The sequence below is a fragment of the Hyperolius riggenbachi genome, chromosome 12, assembly GCF_040937935.1.
Source record: "Hyperolius riggenbachi isolate aHypRig1 chromosome 12, aHypRig1.pri, whole genome shotgun sequence".
Lineage (NCBI taxonomy): Eukaryota > Metazoa > Chordata > Amphibia > Anura > Hyperoliidae > Hyperolius > Hyperolius riggenbachi.
The window spans coordinates 86203217-86220088 of NC_090657.1; the positions used below are offsets into that span (position 1 = coordinate 86203217).

General features: G+C 44.0%; 1 protein-coding gene and 1 long non-coding RNA gene across 2 annotated transcripts in view; one reads left to right on the forward strand and one right to left on the reverse strand.

Moving 5' to 3' along the window:
- The window catches only part of LOC137540735 (uncharacterized), a 151382-nt gene extending 146458 nt beyond the window's left edge, over positions 1 to 4924 (reverse strand). The window contains exon 1 of the long non-coding RNA XR_011025043.1: positions 4819 to 4924. This is a non-coding gene — a long non-coding RNA (uncharacterized lncRNA). The remainder of the gene's footprint in view (positions 1 to 4818) is intronic.
- Positions 4925 to 5052: 128 nt separating this feature from the next.
- The window catches only part of COASY (Coenzyme A synthase), a 71646-nt gene continuing 59826 nt past the window's right edge, over positions 5053 to 16872 (forward strand). The window contains exons 1-4 of the mRNA XM_068263998.1: positions 5053 to 5154; positions 11879 to 12550; positions 15089 to 15303; positions 16355 to 16486. Coding sequence (XP_068120099.1) covers positions 11893 to 12550; positions 15089 to 15303; positions 16355 to 16486 — 1005 coding nt within the window. The 5' untranslated portion in view covers positions 5053 to 5154; positions 11879 to 11892. The remainder of the gene's footprint in view (positions 5155 to 11878; positions 12551 to 15088; positions 15304 to 16354; positions 16487 to 16872) is intronic.

The following is a 16872-nucleotide window of genomic DNA, read 5'->3' on the forward strand; positions in this document are numbered from 1 at the left end:
GAGGCTGCAGCGCATCATCCGATCAGCGGAAAGGATAGTTGGCTGTAGCTTACCATTCCTGCAGGATTTTTACGCTAGCAGGTGCAGAAAGAGAGCAACCAAAATTGCCTCTGACCCCTCTCACCCAGCTCACTCCATCTTTCAGCGCATGCCTTTAGGTGTAAGATTCCGGTCAATCGCTACCAAAACCTCCAGACACAGGAACAGTTTTTTCCTCAAGCGGTAGCCATACTTAATGCTGAACCACGTTAGAGCTGCTAGGACTGAAAGTAATCAGCACAGAACTAAACATGAACAATTCTCACATTGCTTACTGCCACTATACTTATAATGTCCTTAACTTGTAATACTCACACTGTCTGTCCTTGTATTGTGTTTGTTTGTGTTGTTAAGCAACTGCCAAGACAAATTCCTTGTAGGAGCAAACTTACTTGGCGAAAATAAATTGATTCTGATATTTATCAAGAAACTAGCTAAAGCACAAGTAATAACAATTAACAAGACAAACAACAGACAGACAGACGGAATGCTTTGCCAATCTAGTCGCTGCCCCAGCGACGGCAAACATTCACACTGACATAGACAAGACTAACAGGTAGCTCCTGGATTTACCTCACAGGAGCCTATAGGCACAGACGTCATGGCACCTTTTTCTTCACCCTCCACGAACCTACAGAGAACCCTGCCAAGCTGCACCACAAGTGAGCTGGTTGTCCCAGCTGTCACTTCTCCCTTACTTCCCTTGCACGTCATAGGTAGCTACAGGTGCCTCTTAGAATTGGGTAGCCAGAAGTGTTCTCAATTTTAACTAGCTAGAGGTGCCCCCGACTGAAGGGAGATCTCTTCAGTGGAATGCCGAGAGCTGGGTGAGTAACCTCTCATTTACACTCTGCTCACTGGACTCTGCATAAGGAAGGAAGGAGGGTGAGAGGCACTAGGGGAGGGGAGTGAGCCGCCTTTCCATCATCAGGCGCGTGTAGGCATGTGCCTACAGTGCCTTATGGTAAATCTGGCCGGGGTAGGAGCGTAACTAATGGCAACCGCTGCTTTAGTTACGTCCTCAGGAACAAGGCAAGAAGGAATACTACCAGTCACCAACGTGGTGATGGCAGAATCCAAGCTATCTGGATTTCATTGTATCCCCGTGGATATAGCAAACGTCCAAGCAAGAAACTGGATTAAACAATGCAATATACAATTCACATGAATGACCCAGCAACAACTCAGGGAGCTGTAGGCTATGTCGGGTGGAGTCTGAAATGGGAGGCAGACTTTTATGTGGACATCAGCCAATGGATGCAGACATGCAAATTCCCACACAGCTGAATGGTAATCACTCAATCCTGAGCTAGCTTGACCACAAGCTGCCAGCCGACTGTGAAAAATGACTCTTATAACAAATACATGCAATATTATGCAACAATATGCATGTAGGAAATCCAGGGCTATCTGGCTGCAGTTCAACTGCAGCAAGCAATAGGAGGAATCCTGACAGCATCCTGAACTGCTCTGAACTGCAGAGTGATTGCAAATGACAATGAGACTTATTGCGAATGGGCAACCGAATGCAAGCAGATAAGTCAGAACTGCCCGGTAGAACATGTTACAGGAGAGATCCTGACATGGTGGCACCCATGACACATCCATCCCCACATCATTATCAACCTCATCATCGCTTACAGCTTCAAGCTCACAGTAGACCTGCTGCAGCAGGGATGTTACACCTTGTGGTGACCTGGGTAGTTTGAGTGTCTGCCTTGCTTCTCTCCCTCAATCAATGGCAAAAACACCTGTGCGTCACTCAGGTCTGTCAATGCCTGGGGAAATGGCTCCTCCTCTGAACAATCCAATTCAGTTGGAGGGGTTTTGCTGGTGGAGGTGGTGTTGCAGATGACTAGAGGTGGGTGCAGGAACAGCAGCAGAAGATGTCAAAGAGGTGGAACGCTGAGTGAGCCAGTCAACCACCACTTCTGCATCCTGGGATGTAGTGGCTTTCTTCTGCAGAAGATCACATATGCCACGGCCACAGGATGACTAACCACCACACCCCCTAGAACCTCTGAGTTTTGGCCTGCCTGTCATGTGTGTTTGAATGAGTGACCAGCCAAGGAGTATTGCCTGAAATGTCTCTGACGCTTCACCGACTGACTGTCTTATGTGACTGAAAGTAACGCACAGTCGCACAGTAAGATGTGTTGTCGAAACAACGTATGCCAATCAACAATCAGTAAGTGAGAATAAAAATGTGTGGGACACTGTAAATAATAATAATAATAATTTAATAATGATATTTTTTTTCATCACAAACTATCTGATTAGACTGAAGGTAATGCAGTTAGGTGACATAGTGGCACTGTGTGAGAGTCAGTGACAATTACTTATACACAGAGATAGCGAATTAGACTGACGACGCAGCCAGACAAACACTACACTGTATAAATATATGTGTCTGCAACATACACCACAATAGAATGCAACAACAAAATATCAGTACAACACACAGCAGGGTCAATGTCAGTACACAAAATGCATTTGTATTCAACCACCTTACTTCCTATACTGGGGGCACCTATGCCTGGCTACTGTATACTGATGTACCTACACCTAACTTCCTATACTGGGGAGCACCTATAGATGGCTACCTATACTGAGGGCACCTACACCTGACTTCCTATACTGGGGAGCACCTATAGATGGCTACCTACACTGATGGCACCTAAACCTGGCCACGTATACTGAGAGCACCAACACCTGTCTACGTATACTGAGGGAACCAACACCTGTCTACGTATACTGAGGGCACCAACACCTGGCTACCTACACTGGGGCACCTACGCCTCGCTGACTATACTGAGGGTACCTATACCTGGCAACCTACCTACCTATACTAAGTCTGAGGGCATCTTTTTTTTTTTTGGGGGGGGGGGGGGGGAGGGTACACTATGGCTATAACATGTGGTGCAAATTGTCGGTGCTGTGCAATCATTCCAAATTGGGGGGGGGGGGGTGGTAACTGTCCCACTGATAGTTTTCATTAATATTTCTGAAATGTTATAGCCTACATTTTTAAGTGTATTCAGGATAATTCATCCATTTCGTGGTTTTTATTAGTATTTTTCTATTGTACATATGTGATGTGTCACAACTTCACGGAAAAAGGTTGGGAACCACTGGCCTAAGGAGTCGGAGTCATTTTGGGTACCTGGAGTCAGAGTTGGAGGTTTCATAAAGTGAGGAGTCGGATGATTTTTGTACTGACTCCAATAGCCCTGCCTAGGAAGCAGCTACACAGCACAATATAAATACAGCCTATCTGGTCAGTAATAGTCCTTAAAAGGACTATTGGGGGTCCCTAGCTGTGCTCTATGAGTAGCAGAAATACAGCCTATCTATGATTTTTGTACCGACTCCACAGCCCTGCCTAGGAAGCAGCTACACAGCACAATATAAATACAACCTATCTGGTCAGTAATAGTCCTCAAAAGGACTATTAGAGGTCCCTAGCTGTGCTCTATGAGTAGCAGAAATCAGTGGCATAGCTAAGGAGCTATGGGCCCCGGTGCAGGTTTTACATTGGGGCCCTTCCATGCACTCTATACACAACAATTGATTTGGCGCACCAAAACCTGCCAGGATAACCACAGTGTCAGAGTTGCAAAAAGGGGATGGGGAAGAGTGTGTTAAGGATTACTACTATTCAAAGCATCTATAGAAGTAATTATTACCTGCACAGGACCAATAGAGAGCTAATACTGTGATAGAGGGTGGACCCTTTGGGGCCCCTCTGGCCCAAGGGCCCCGATGCGGTGGCTACCTCTGCACCCCCTATTGCTACGCCACTGGCAGAAATACAGCCTATCTACACTGTCCCTGTATCTGCAGCTCAGCAAGCAGCAGCTCCTCTCTCTACACTGACTAAGGCAGAATGTAAAATGGCCGCCGGGATTGTAGATTTTATGTGGGGGGAGTGGCCTGGGTGGTAATCGGGTCGGATTGGCTATCCAGTCCCACCTGAGTTCAGGGCACAGTGTTAAAGAATGGCCCTATGGGAAATTATAGGGCAGGCGCAAACAACCCGTACTGTTCGCGTTTACCGCAAGCTGGCAAACAGCTACTGTTCACCTGGAACTGTTCGTCTAGCTTTCCTCCCAAGCAACTCTTAATGTAATGGCTAAAATTCACAGTTACGTAAAAAAGTAGATTATAGTGCATTTTACCCCGGGATAAACTGTACATCCATCTACACACAGCAAAGTCCCTGGTATCTGGCACTGGCAGGGATCACCTGATGCCGGACACATGTGGTTGCCGGTTGCTTGAGCAACCACCATTCGCTAACTGCTTTTGAAGATAAAGAAAACCCTGAGAACCCCCCATGAGAAGATGGGCTACTCCAAAACCTGTCAGTTCTGTCAGATTTCTACTACCTACTGTAAGCGACAGCAACATAGGAGAAAAGTAATTTATAGCTCATTTTAATCTGGAAGAAATGTATTTCTTATCTGAATGTGTTTACATTAATTAAATTAAATTTTATGATTTTCGCGATAGTGGCTCTTTAAGGGGGATTTTATATGTTGGTACTGAATGGTTAAAGAGTCCAATTTTACAATTCAAAACACATTGATAACAAAGAAAACCCCCTATGAATTTCTATTTCTACTAGTTGTGATTTTTTTTAACCTTTAATAATACATATATATTGTTTCTTCTTTTTTACTTTGACTGCATTCATTTGGTATTTATTCAGAGACTAGAGGTACACGGACAACACATAACCTATTATATGATAAACTGTTATACACTTTAATACATTACATTATTGTAGTGCATGATTGAGTCTTCCTTCCTCTCCATGATTATTACCAACTATGCCAGTAGTAAGCTATTACCAATAACGAGTCTTTCAGAAATCAGAACTACAGATCAATGGGTTCAAACTGGAAGTGATGTCAGAGAAAGGGCAGAAGTAATAGAAGCCAAACACTATGAGAAAAGACGAGCTCCAATAGGGAAAGACCGGAAGTGATGTCAGAGAAAGGGCATAAGTGATACAGGAAGCGATCATGTATGGGAAAAAGCTACAGAGAGACAAGTGGCTGCCTGAAAAATCGAATAGACATTGACTGACCCTGTGAATTCTGACAACAAAAGGTAATACTGTGCATTGCAGCTATTTGAATGATGAAGAAAGACTGATTTCAATGATAGGGAACAGTGATAGTGTTTGCTATCTAGATAGTGGAACAGTATGACTCATATCTGCAACATACAGATCTGATATTCTATATGGGATCTTTTATTTGAGAAAAAGTTTTGTGGAGTTGCATTATTTATGTCATGATAAATAAATTAATCACATACAGTCAGTTACCCTCTGCATATCACTCTTTCTCCAGCAACTGAAGTGAGACAGCCCAGGTTGTAATTTGAAGTGCTGTAATCATTTTAGCAAGATATGACATTTGTTTTGCTGTGCTGTGTTATGCCCTCTGAACGCAAACTATAGCATGCATGGCTCCCGAAAGAGCAGAAAGATTGACCTAAGCCAGCTTTGGCTCCTCCCACCCACTGTAGAATGTCCAAACTGGTTGGGTAAGTGCACAGCCCAGAAGGCTAAAGTTCTTCATAAGGGACACTCTTTCAGTAGTACGCCTGAACTACATGCTTGCTGAACAGTTCAGTATACTGTCTGCCACCCAGGAGTGCAGTTTGGAAGCAATTTAAATACAGCAGAACGGCGGCAGAGAACTGCGACATGTCGCATCTTGCTCAGATTTGACTGAATGGGGGGAAGCCACCTGTTCATCGCCGATACTGAGCGCTAGCAATCGCCCGGCTGTTGCAGGAGAGCAGCTGATAGGCGGTAAACTCCCAGCTTGTCAGTTGCTTGTCTGAAAGAGGCCTTAAAGGATACCACAGCCCAAACACACGAGTAACGGTGGGAGCAGGCATGTATGGTGAGCGGTCCTGATGCTCACTGCTCCCCCCCCCCCCCCCCGGTTCTCCTTTCTGCCAGCTTATTTACCTGCAATGGCCCCGTCTTCTGGACGGCCGGGTCGGGAGCATTGCGGCTCTCTGGCCGGGCTGCACGCGTGCTATAGCATGCAACCTCTGCCGTCACGCGTACATCAGTACGGAACGCCCGGCCGGGAACACTCAACGCATGCGTGTGACGTCATGCAAAAAGCATGCATAAATGTGATGTGAATGCAGAAATTACACATTTTGTCATGTTTCGCCCTTCCTAATTTTCATATGACAAGTGCCACTGTTGTAAAACATCTCAGAATACATTATTTGCCCCATCCTGATTAAAGAGAACCCGAGGTGGGTTCTAAGAATCCAATTAGCATACAGAGGCTGGGTCTGCATATAATGCCCAGCCTCTGTTGCTATACTGTTTCCCCCAGTCTCCCCCCTGCACTCTGCTATGCCCCATAAATCAATCGCTGTGCTAGCGACGGCTGTTTACATGTGAAGTGTCAACCTGCCGCTCACCCGCCTCCACCATAGCGCCGGTCCCCGCCTGCGTCCCTTCCCTCCCCGGTGATTGGAGGGAAGGGACGCGGGCCGGGGCCGGCGCTATGGAGGAGGAGGGGGAGCGGCAGACTGACACTTCACATGTAAACAGCCGGCTGGCGACATGCTGCGTTTCGCCAGCACGGCAATTGATTTATGGGGGACAGCAGAGCGCAGAGGGGGGCTGGGGGGAAACAAAATTTTGGGATGCATTAAAAGGGAAATAAAAACTCGAGATGCTAGCATAATATTGCCCCTGTTTCACTCTCTAGTAAGGCCACATCTGGAATATGGAATTCAGTTCTGGGCACCACATTACAGGAAGGATATTGCAGTTTTAGAGCAGGTGCAGAGACGAGCAACAAAATTGATACGTGGGATGGAAGGTCTCATTTACCAAGAAATGTTAGATAAACTGGGTGTATTTCGTTTAGAGAAAAGAAGCCTTAGAGGGGATCTAATTAACATGTATAAATACATCAGAGGGCAATATAAAAGCTTGGCGGATGAGCTTTTTGTCCCTAGGCCTTCTCAAAGGACTAGAGGACATGATCAGCGCATGGAGCAAAAACCTTTTAGCCATTTATTTAGGAAAGGGTTCTTTACAGTAAGAGTGATTAAGATGTGGCATGCATTGCCACAGGAAGTAGTTATGGCAAATTCTATATCTGCATTTAAAGGGGGCTTAGATGCTTTCCTTGCATTGAAAGACATCCATGGCTACAATTACTAGGAATACCCAATGATGTTGATCCAGGGATTTTATCTGATTGCCATCTGGAGTCGGGAAGGATTTTTTCCCTTTTGGGGCTAATTGGACCATGCCTTGTAAGGTTTTTTTCGCCTTCCTCTGGATCAACAGGGATATGTGAGGGAGCAGGCTGGTACTTTGTTCTCTGGTTGAACTCGATGGACGTATATCTTTTTTCAACCCAAGTAGGTATGTAACTATGAAACAGAGGCTGGGTATTATATGCAGACCCAGCCTCTGTATGCTAATTCTTAGAACCCACCTTGGGTTCTCTTTAAAATGATGCCATTGTCAGAATTCTTGCAGTTTATTCATGCAGGAAAAGCTGCCATATGTATATGTTTTAAGTTTGAATGTGCTATGCAAAATGTCAGTGTAAGCTCTAGGGTGACTATAGGGTACGTCTTTAAATATAACTCTGTTACTTTTTAATAAAAGTGTGCACTTGAGGCTGAAGGACATTCACAAGATTGTTTACATGTACTTTAGTTACAAGGTCTTGCAGCCAGCAAGAAGAGATAATGATTTCAGACAAATGCCATGTCACCCCAAATGCTGTATGTCACCCCTAAATATTGTCTGTAACCTAAACTAATGTCCAGCGCTGCGTAATATGTTGGCGCTTTATAAGTATAATAAATAAATAAATGCCATATTTCATCAGTAGCTCCAGGTAGCGAATCAGCTCATCTCGGGCATACATTTGAAATCGACGCTGGTAGACTTGGGCGCAGGATACAGCCGGTATATGGCTGATCCTGCTGCCGCACAAGTCCGGGCCGTGTTAATTACTATTGCCCCTCCAGGCCGCCATGGATAGTGGGGAATGATATAATTCGGCCTCCAGCTATTGCTGGAGGCCGAATTATTGTTTTAAAAGCAACTTCGGCTCCGTCTTCTGACGGCGCCGACGTTACTCACTGAGCGCCGCTATAGCTGTAATTCCTATTATAGTCTATGGTGGCGCTGGCTGCACCCAAATCTAGCTGCGCTGAAAAGCACTGCTCCGCATCTCGGTGCCTGCAAAGCACTGCATAGCAACTGACTTGACCGTAATGTTAAAATGAACCAGAGACGAAGCGCTCTCATGTATTTACCATATATATCAGTGGGAACATTATAGAAAACACCTACCCTGCTCTCTGTTTCATTCTTCACTGCTCAGCCTGCTTTTTATCAGCCCTTATAAAATCCCCGACTGAGCATTCAGTCTGGCTTTGCTCGGGAATCCTTATAGCTGAGTCTGTCTTCTCTGATGTCTTTTTAAGCCCAAACCTGCCCCCTTGAGGCTCTGATTTCCTGTTTTGTACACTCACAGCATCACAGAGAGCTGTGATGAGATGGGAGGCGCAACTAATGTATATTGAAAAACGTTTTTTTTAATCTATATTTGTTAATCATAAGAGGTTTTTCAGAAATGGTGATTTCATTTTGCACACAGCCCACTAAATAATAGGCTTTTCTGATGAACTGAGTTTTGTATGGAGTTTTAGTAAAAAAAAAAAAAAAAAAAAAAAAAAATGGAAAAACGGCACACCAGAGTGGCAAAAATACCAGGTATAGTATTTATTTTGTAAAATCTATCAGGGGATATGTTTATTTTGTGCCAAAGCGTTCATCTCTGGTTTCCTTTAAGGCAGTACCGGCTCATGGGGGTTTTCTCATGCAATCACTTTAATTTGGGTGCTGGCAATAGCCGGACCCTGAGGCTAGTTTCACACTGTAAACTGGCAGTAACGATCCGGTGCGTTGTGCCCGTCGCACCGCCAAAAAATAGGCCCTCAGGGAACACCGCGTTAGTACATGGTGTTCCCTGTCTGGCATTCAGCCAAGCAGGAAGTTATGCGTGCTTGCAGTCACTTCCTGCTTCGGGTATACGTAAGCATATTGTAAAAATACACTTCCATGCATGCGTGCCGCGATGCCAACTTTTTTTGAAAAACTCTGCGTCACCATAGACCAACTGACGCAGGCGCCTCACGGTAACGTAGGTATGAGTTAGCGTTAAATTGGGCACTTCCGGCGGGGTGTTCCACAATGTGGGAAGTATGAACTTCCCCATAGGGATTCATTAGGCTGCGGGAGCAGAGTGGCAATTTGCCGCAATGCATCGCACCAGTGTGAGAGGGCCCTGAATTGTGTGTCCAAAGGGAGAATCAGTAAGGGAATGCATTTGTTATATTCCCCTACATTGCCCACCCCACCGGAACAATACATACACCCAGGTAGCCCCCAGTATAGGTAGCCAGAGGCCCCCCAGAATAGGTAGCCTGAAGTCGTGCCCTCACCAGAATAGGTAGCCAGAGATGACACTTAGTATAGGTAGTCAAAGGTGGCCCCCTCACTATAGGTAGTCCGAAGGAAGCTCCTTATATAGGTAGCCAGAAGTAAACCACTTGTTTTTGTTGTATAAGCTAACTCGTCAGAGGTCGAGACACTGCAGCACCACACGCTTGGGGTCTCTAGGAATAAAATTAAGACTTATCAAGTAAGAGAATAGTTTATACTTGCCAGTTCCCTGGCTTCTCCACACCTGGTCCCCAGGTTCAAGATCCAGAGATGCTCTTCACAACTCACATCTGTAATCCCTACTTCTGGACGCTACATTACAACAAATGGAGAACTATCCATAAATAGAGATTTCACCCAGCGTAACATCGCAGGTAAGCACCAGTTCAGAGCTCACCAGATCTCTGCTTCAAGAGACTGCAGAAATAACAGGTGAGGAAAAGTGTTTCACTCTCCTACATTTTCATTTTACAGTTTACCTAGGTTCATAGGGTTTTTTTGTTTTGTTATTCTATTGTTATGTTTATTCTATTTTTTTTTTTAATTTGTACTCACTTGAAGTGAACCTAAAGTGAAAATAGACTTATGAGATGATTTATTTTGTGTGTAGTGTGGATGATAAATAGAACATTAGTAACATGGAAATTAGTCATATTTTTGCTTTCAGTTTAATGGCTTAATTTATAAGATTGCATCAGATTGTCACTGCTGCTGTTTAGAATACACACTCTGCCTTGTTAAAGTGGTCTGAAACTCTGACTTAACATTCAATAAAAATGTGTTTTTCTACTATTCATTACTCATACAATTATCTTAATTTGCTTTTGTGCACACGTAATATTGTCTGTTTACAAATTACAAGTCCCCAAAGTGTAGTTTTTCTAACCCTGAAAGCTGGCATTGCATCTTATTATTTTTCTATTATAACTGCTTTTTATTATATATTAAAATCTTCTAATGAGCTATTCTAAACACTGTGTGTGCCTGAAGCAGAGACAGTTTCTCAGAGAGTGTTTGTTTACATTCCAGTGTTGATACATTTGTGTTTACCAAGTAAAAAAGATACTGTTATCTCCAGTTTGGATGCAGATTTGAAGCTGAATAGCAGGAGAAAGTGCTTTGTTTAACCATTTCAGTGATGTTCTGCTAGAATTTTTTCTGGGATAGTAGCTTTCAAGCTGTGAGGAATCTTTTAGAGCAAAGTAGAAATGCTGACTTTCAGACCACTTTAAGCTGAAAGAGAAGTAATGACCCTTTGAACTTTTCTTCACTAATGCTGGGAACACACGTTTTGGTTTTGCTGTAGAATCGTTCCAATAGATGCCTTCGATTGATACATTCCGTCATGTCCGATTCTCTGCTCGATTGTTTTCCGCTAGATTTTTCATAGAAGTGAATGGAATTTTTTTTTTTAAAAAATGAGCGGAAGATAAGAGAATCCAGCAGATAATCGAATGGTAAATCGATCACGTGGAGAATCGACCGCAAAAAACCGTAAACCGTATCGTGTGTTCCCAGCATTAGGCTGTATTCAAACATAAAAGGTTTCCAGTCCTATGAGTTTTTTGTACTGTATGTGTTTCTTTGGGTGTGTTTACACATAAATCTGTACATTTCCAGGTCCGGTCCTGTCCCGTCCCATCAGTTTTGTATCAGTTTAGTATGTGTTTTTTTTTTGGGTGTGTTCACACATAAAATGTGTACATTTCCAGTTCAGTCAGGTAGAACTGATAGAAAACGGATGCAAAACTGATGCACAGGACAGGACCGGCCAGTACTGAACTGGACCGAAAATATACAGATTTGTGTGTGAACCAGGCCTTAAACCTCATTAGAAGCCTTATCTCACGGTTTCTTACCTGTTTTATCCCCTTGGACCCCCCCCATCGGACTTGTACACCTCTCCAATAACGGTATTGTAGCCTTGGAATTTTAAATGATGGAAATAAATAGAATTTTGCATTGGATGTGCGTGCCCACTCTTTCTCTTTGATTGTATGTATGGACTACAAATTTGGGCTACAGCACTCCATACGCTCCACGTCACGGTCCTGTGCACTGATTTCTCCCCCACTACTGTTTTATCCTCTTATTTAGTTTTTAGGAAACCAGACTGAATTCCACAAGCTGTCAACAAGCTCTTTTGCATAGATAACAACTTTTTTTTTAAACTCTTGCTGTAGTGGAAAACAGAAAAGGACTTCAGAGAATGTCTTACTAGTATTATATTTACCTATGTTTATCTCAACATGTCACATGTTACTTCAAGTACATTTTAATTAAAAAAAAATATTTTTTCTATTTTTTTCCTTTTAGGGTGAATTTCCATAATGTCTGTCTTTCGTTCTGGAGTGCTGGTTCTAACATCTCCTCTGTCCGCCTTGTCCATGAAACTGGCCCCTATTTTAGCTTCTGCAGCGAAGATTGTTCAGGACACCTTGTATGTTCACCTCCAGCCAGGACTTCTTCTTACTGGGTCATCTCAGCCCAGCTCCACTTACATTCCTGCTACCACCGAGGTCTGCAACCTAATCTCTAAACTGTATTCTGATGCTGATCTCCACAGTAATCTGGATGTTCGCGTGCTCTTAACCAATATTAAAAACCAAGGCAGTAGCCAGCATCCACTTTCTTCTGTTCAAAATCTCTCTCACCCTCCTGAAGTGATCCTCACAGACTTTCAGACCAGTGATGGTGGACAATACAACCCTGCCAAGCAACAGCTAGAGCGCTACGCAACAAGCTCTTACAGCTGTCCGCCAAACCTAACATCAGTATTGTTATACCCAGAGTATGAACAATTGGATGGCGGTTCTAGTCCAGAAGCAGCGGACAGTGGAGGAACAGTAATGCAAAGTTATTCAGATGTTGTGGTGGGAGGAACTTTTGATAGGTTGCACAACGCCCATAAAATCTTACTGACCGTCTGCTGTTTGCTGGCTGAAAGGCGGCTTCTCGTTGGGGTTGCAGACAAAGAGCTTCTGGACAGTGAGTAAAATATTCATTGTGTGGTAAATTGGATTTAGGTGGTTGACCTATAGTCCAAAAGATGTAATATTTACCCATTCTTAAGAGACAGATCTCTCTCTGATCTGATCGTAGAGAGATCTGTTGCCTGACCACAGGCCAATTCCCGGTCAATTTTATGCTGGAATCGGCCTTGTGACGTTGCATCCGCTACCTTGCCTTGTCGACCCTAATGGTCAGTGTGCCCCCCCCCCCATCCCCTTGTGCCCAGTTTACTATACATTACCTGTCCGTATTCTCCGCTTGTCCGCCACTGGCTCCGGGCTCCTCCGTCCATACACGAGACCCACGTGGTTGCGGGAGTAATGTGGGTGCGTGTGTGATGTCAGACACGTGCACACCGACAACCACATGGGGCGCATGTATGTATGGATGGAGGACAGCGCCCGTAGTCAGCCCAGAGCCAGCGCAGACAGATAATGTATAGTGCACTGGGGGAGCACATTTACCATTAGGGGAGACAGCGTCTGGGGTTTAGTCACGTTCGTGAGCCATCGCGATATCGCTCACTGTTACCGCCATGCACTTGACCGAGCGCGAAGGCCCCACATCTTGCAGCATCTCTGACCAATTAATGCAACCAATTTTGGTCCAAAATTGGTCACATCGTCAATCGGGCATGCACTTGGCGGCACCGATTTTCATTCGATTGTAATCGCATCAGTTGGTCGATCGGCCGCCAATTCACCTGATGTGTGGCCATCTTAACTCTAACCGACTCGTTGATGCATCTACAATTGTACAGACTAGATCAGACCACCAGAAGTGCAAGTATTCATGTTACTATTATTATTATTATTATTATTGTGTATTGATATATAACATCTTCCACAGCACTTTACAAAGTCCTGTCACCAAATGTGTTTCTCTCATTTGCACCTTAAATTCCTGGGTTTGGTGACATTTAATTTTATGGAGGATTTTGCACGCAATCCAGTGAGAAATGAAACAACCGTTCCAGAGAACCCTGAGGCTGTAGTCTGATGCTATATTGATTTCTGCACCAGCTTCTTACTCAAGGCCAAATCTCAGGATTCATGCAGCAAGGCCTTATCCAACATGTTTCACGCCCTTGGTGGCGCTTACTCGTGCGACTTTGGTCTTGGACATTGATTATATTGGATATTGCATTGAATTTACTTCCTAGTGCTAATCTTAGTTTCGAACGGTTTTCTTGAAGTATTCGTGTACAGATATGGCCAAGAAGTCAATAGAACCCCTGTAAGGGTTATAGTTGAATACTACAGCAGTAGTCATGTAAAATAAAGTTATAGCAATATTAAAGCTCAGTGAGAAACAGTCTCACAACAGGGAGAACAATAAACATACATGCTCGCAGTCCAATAATATGTTACCACATAGTGCAAGAGAAGTGCAAAATATATCAGAAGTATGCAGGATATGGCATAGGCCATGAATCTCCAGCCATGTGATCCATGGGTTCACGTGTTTTGGAATCCTGTCATGTTGTCAGTGATTTTTTTTTTCATTAACCCCTTCCCGACCGCCTGGCGTCGGGAAGGTAGCAGCCCCAGGACCGCCTAACGCCGGAAGGTGTCAAAATCGGTGGGCGGAGATTAGCGGGGATCGCGCGTGCTAATGCAAGCGCATATCCCAGCTTTAGTTACGGAGAGGAAAAAAAACAGCCAAAAGTGTTTGTACAGCGCTACGATCCTGTGCAGCGCTGTACGGGGTACAGCTCTGTTACTGAGCTGTCTCCAGGAGAGCCTCACAGAACGATCACTCTCATAGGCTGATGCCTATGAGATACGATTACGCTCATTGGCTCTCGGGGGGAGGGTGAAAATTTTAAATAAGAAAAATTGTAATTTTTATAAAAAAGAAAAGAATATTTAAATTAACAATAAAAAAAAACGCTGCAGCAGCAATCTGTTGGTGGCAAGAAAGCTCTGTTGGTGGCAAGAGAAGGATGACAGACTCATTTGTGCAAGCGGTTAAAGCTGTAGTGGCCTGAATGGTATTTTGCCTGGTCACTGGGGGGGTGGGGGGGGGGGGGGCTGTAAGCTTGTAGTCCTCAAGTGGTTAATAGAGATGGGGAGTATTCCAATTTCGAGCATTAACCCGCTTTGCAAGCGGGGCAACGTGCTGCATGTAGCCTATGAGCAGGATATTTCAGGTTTGAAGGTTTGTCTCCTAATAGAAAAATACTGGGGCTAAAGGGAATTGGGCGATAGCGAACCAATTGAATCCAAAAGGCATGAACTCTTGTGCAGGTGCACCAGATATATATAACAGTTAGAGGAACTGGTAGGGTCTAGTCAATGAAGCCTGGCTGGAGTATAATAAGTTCGGTGCAAGGGTTTCATTGAGGTTTCTAACGTGTAGTAGTACATACAGTACTATTCTTTCCCAGTGGAAGCCTCCACTATTACCACTACAGGTTTTCTTCAGTTGGTCTACAGAAGTACTTATCATGTGGCCTCTGTTTATTTTGACACTGATGTAGCTTATTTGAAGTGCCTCTGTTTGCTGTTCTAGGTAAGATCCTGAAGGAGCTGATTGAGCCTTACCATAGGAGGTTAGACAACCTGTCCCAGTTCCTGGTGGATGTGAAGCCCTCCCTCCTGTATGACATAGTGCCTATATCGGATCCTTTTGGCCCTTCAATTACAGACCCAGACCTGAAGTGCATTGTGGTCAGCGAGGAGACTCGAAAAGGAGGACTCTCTGTGAACAGGAGGCGCCAGGAAAATGTAAGTTGTAGACCTGCACTGGTCACTATCTGAGATTATATGTGAGAGACTGACATGGTGATATGCAAGATTACATTATGCATTTTGTTAAAGGGAACCTGAAGTGGGAGGTACAGTATATGGCGGCTGCCATATTGAATTGCTTTTAAGCAATACCAATTGCCTGGCTGTACTGCTGATCCTCTGTCTCTAATACGTTTAGCAACAGCACCTGAACAAGCATACAAATCAGGTGCTCTGACTGAAGTCCGACTGGATTAGCTGCATTTTTCAGGTTTGTGATTCAGCCACTACTGCAGCCAAAGAGATCAGCAGGACTGGTAAGCAACTGGTATTGTTTAAAAGGAAACATCCACATCCCCCTCAGTTAAGGTTCCCATTAAATACCACATGCTGCTAAACTTTACTTTGATTTCCATAGTGCCATTATGTTTTTCAGTGCAGTATAAATACATACGCAACAATTAGAAAGTATCCTAAGATCAAAGTCTACAGTGCTGTTTGACATCTAACAGTGGTAATCCAGTTTAACGTACATGAACTGGAAGTGTAAAGCTCAACTTCAGGCAAGTAAAAAAAAATGATGTACACTGATAGGTCCCTAATCTATTCTAACACATTTAATTTGTAATAAAGCAGACACATACCTATACTGAATATTGTGGGCATAGTATCACAACTGTCCAGTTTTATATTCAGGTACTGCAATCTATACCATTTCTAAAGCAATGTTCACCCCTAGGACTCAAAGTACATATATGTGTCTCAGATCACTACATAGTTCAGCACTACATAGTTCAGCAATACGTAGGGCAGCACGGTGGCGTAGTGGTTAGCGCTCTTGCCTTGCAGTGCTGGGTCTCCAGTTGGTATCCCACCCAGGTCAACAGCTGCAAGAAGTTTGCATGTTCTCCCCATGTCTGTGTGGGTTTCCTCCAGGCACTCCGGCTTTCTTCCCACATCCCAAAAACATACAGATAAGTTAACTGGCTTCCCCCTAAAATTGCATTTTTACATTCTGGTTTATGCTCTTCTGTTTTTGTTTTCCTAGGGACTTGAAGAACTGGTTATTCATGAGATTCAGCTGATTACAGATCCTAAACACTCTGCAAATGAAGAGGAGAAAATCAGCTCCTCCAGCCTCAGGCACAGATTATTAGGAACTCTCCTGAAACCTCCAGCTGTAAGAATCTTCATTTACCATTCACTCTTTACGAAAAGCCAGAGTTCAGGGCCGTCTCTATGCAAGTGGGGCGCAGAGCAGAGTCAGAATGGTAACCAATGCATTTTTCTTGCAGCATTGCACTGCATAGCTCTGGGAGAGAACAAGCACATAGGCCCAGTGCACACCAAAACCACTAGCAGATCCTCAAAACGCTAGAGATTTTTGGAGCGGATTTCAGAGCCATTCTAGGCATGTTTAGAGACGTTTTCTAAACATGCCTAGCATTTTTGGGACCATTTTTGTGTAGCATATTACAAATATTGTTACAGTAAAAGCTGTTACTGAACAGCTTCTGTAACAAAAACACCTGGAAAACCGCTCTGATCTAGCGTTTTCCAGAGCGT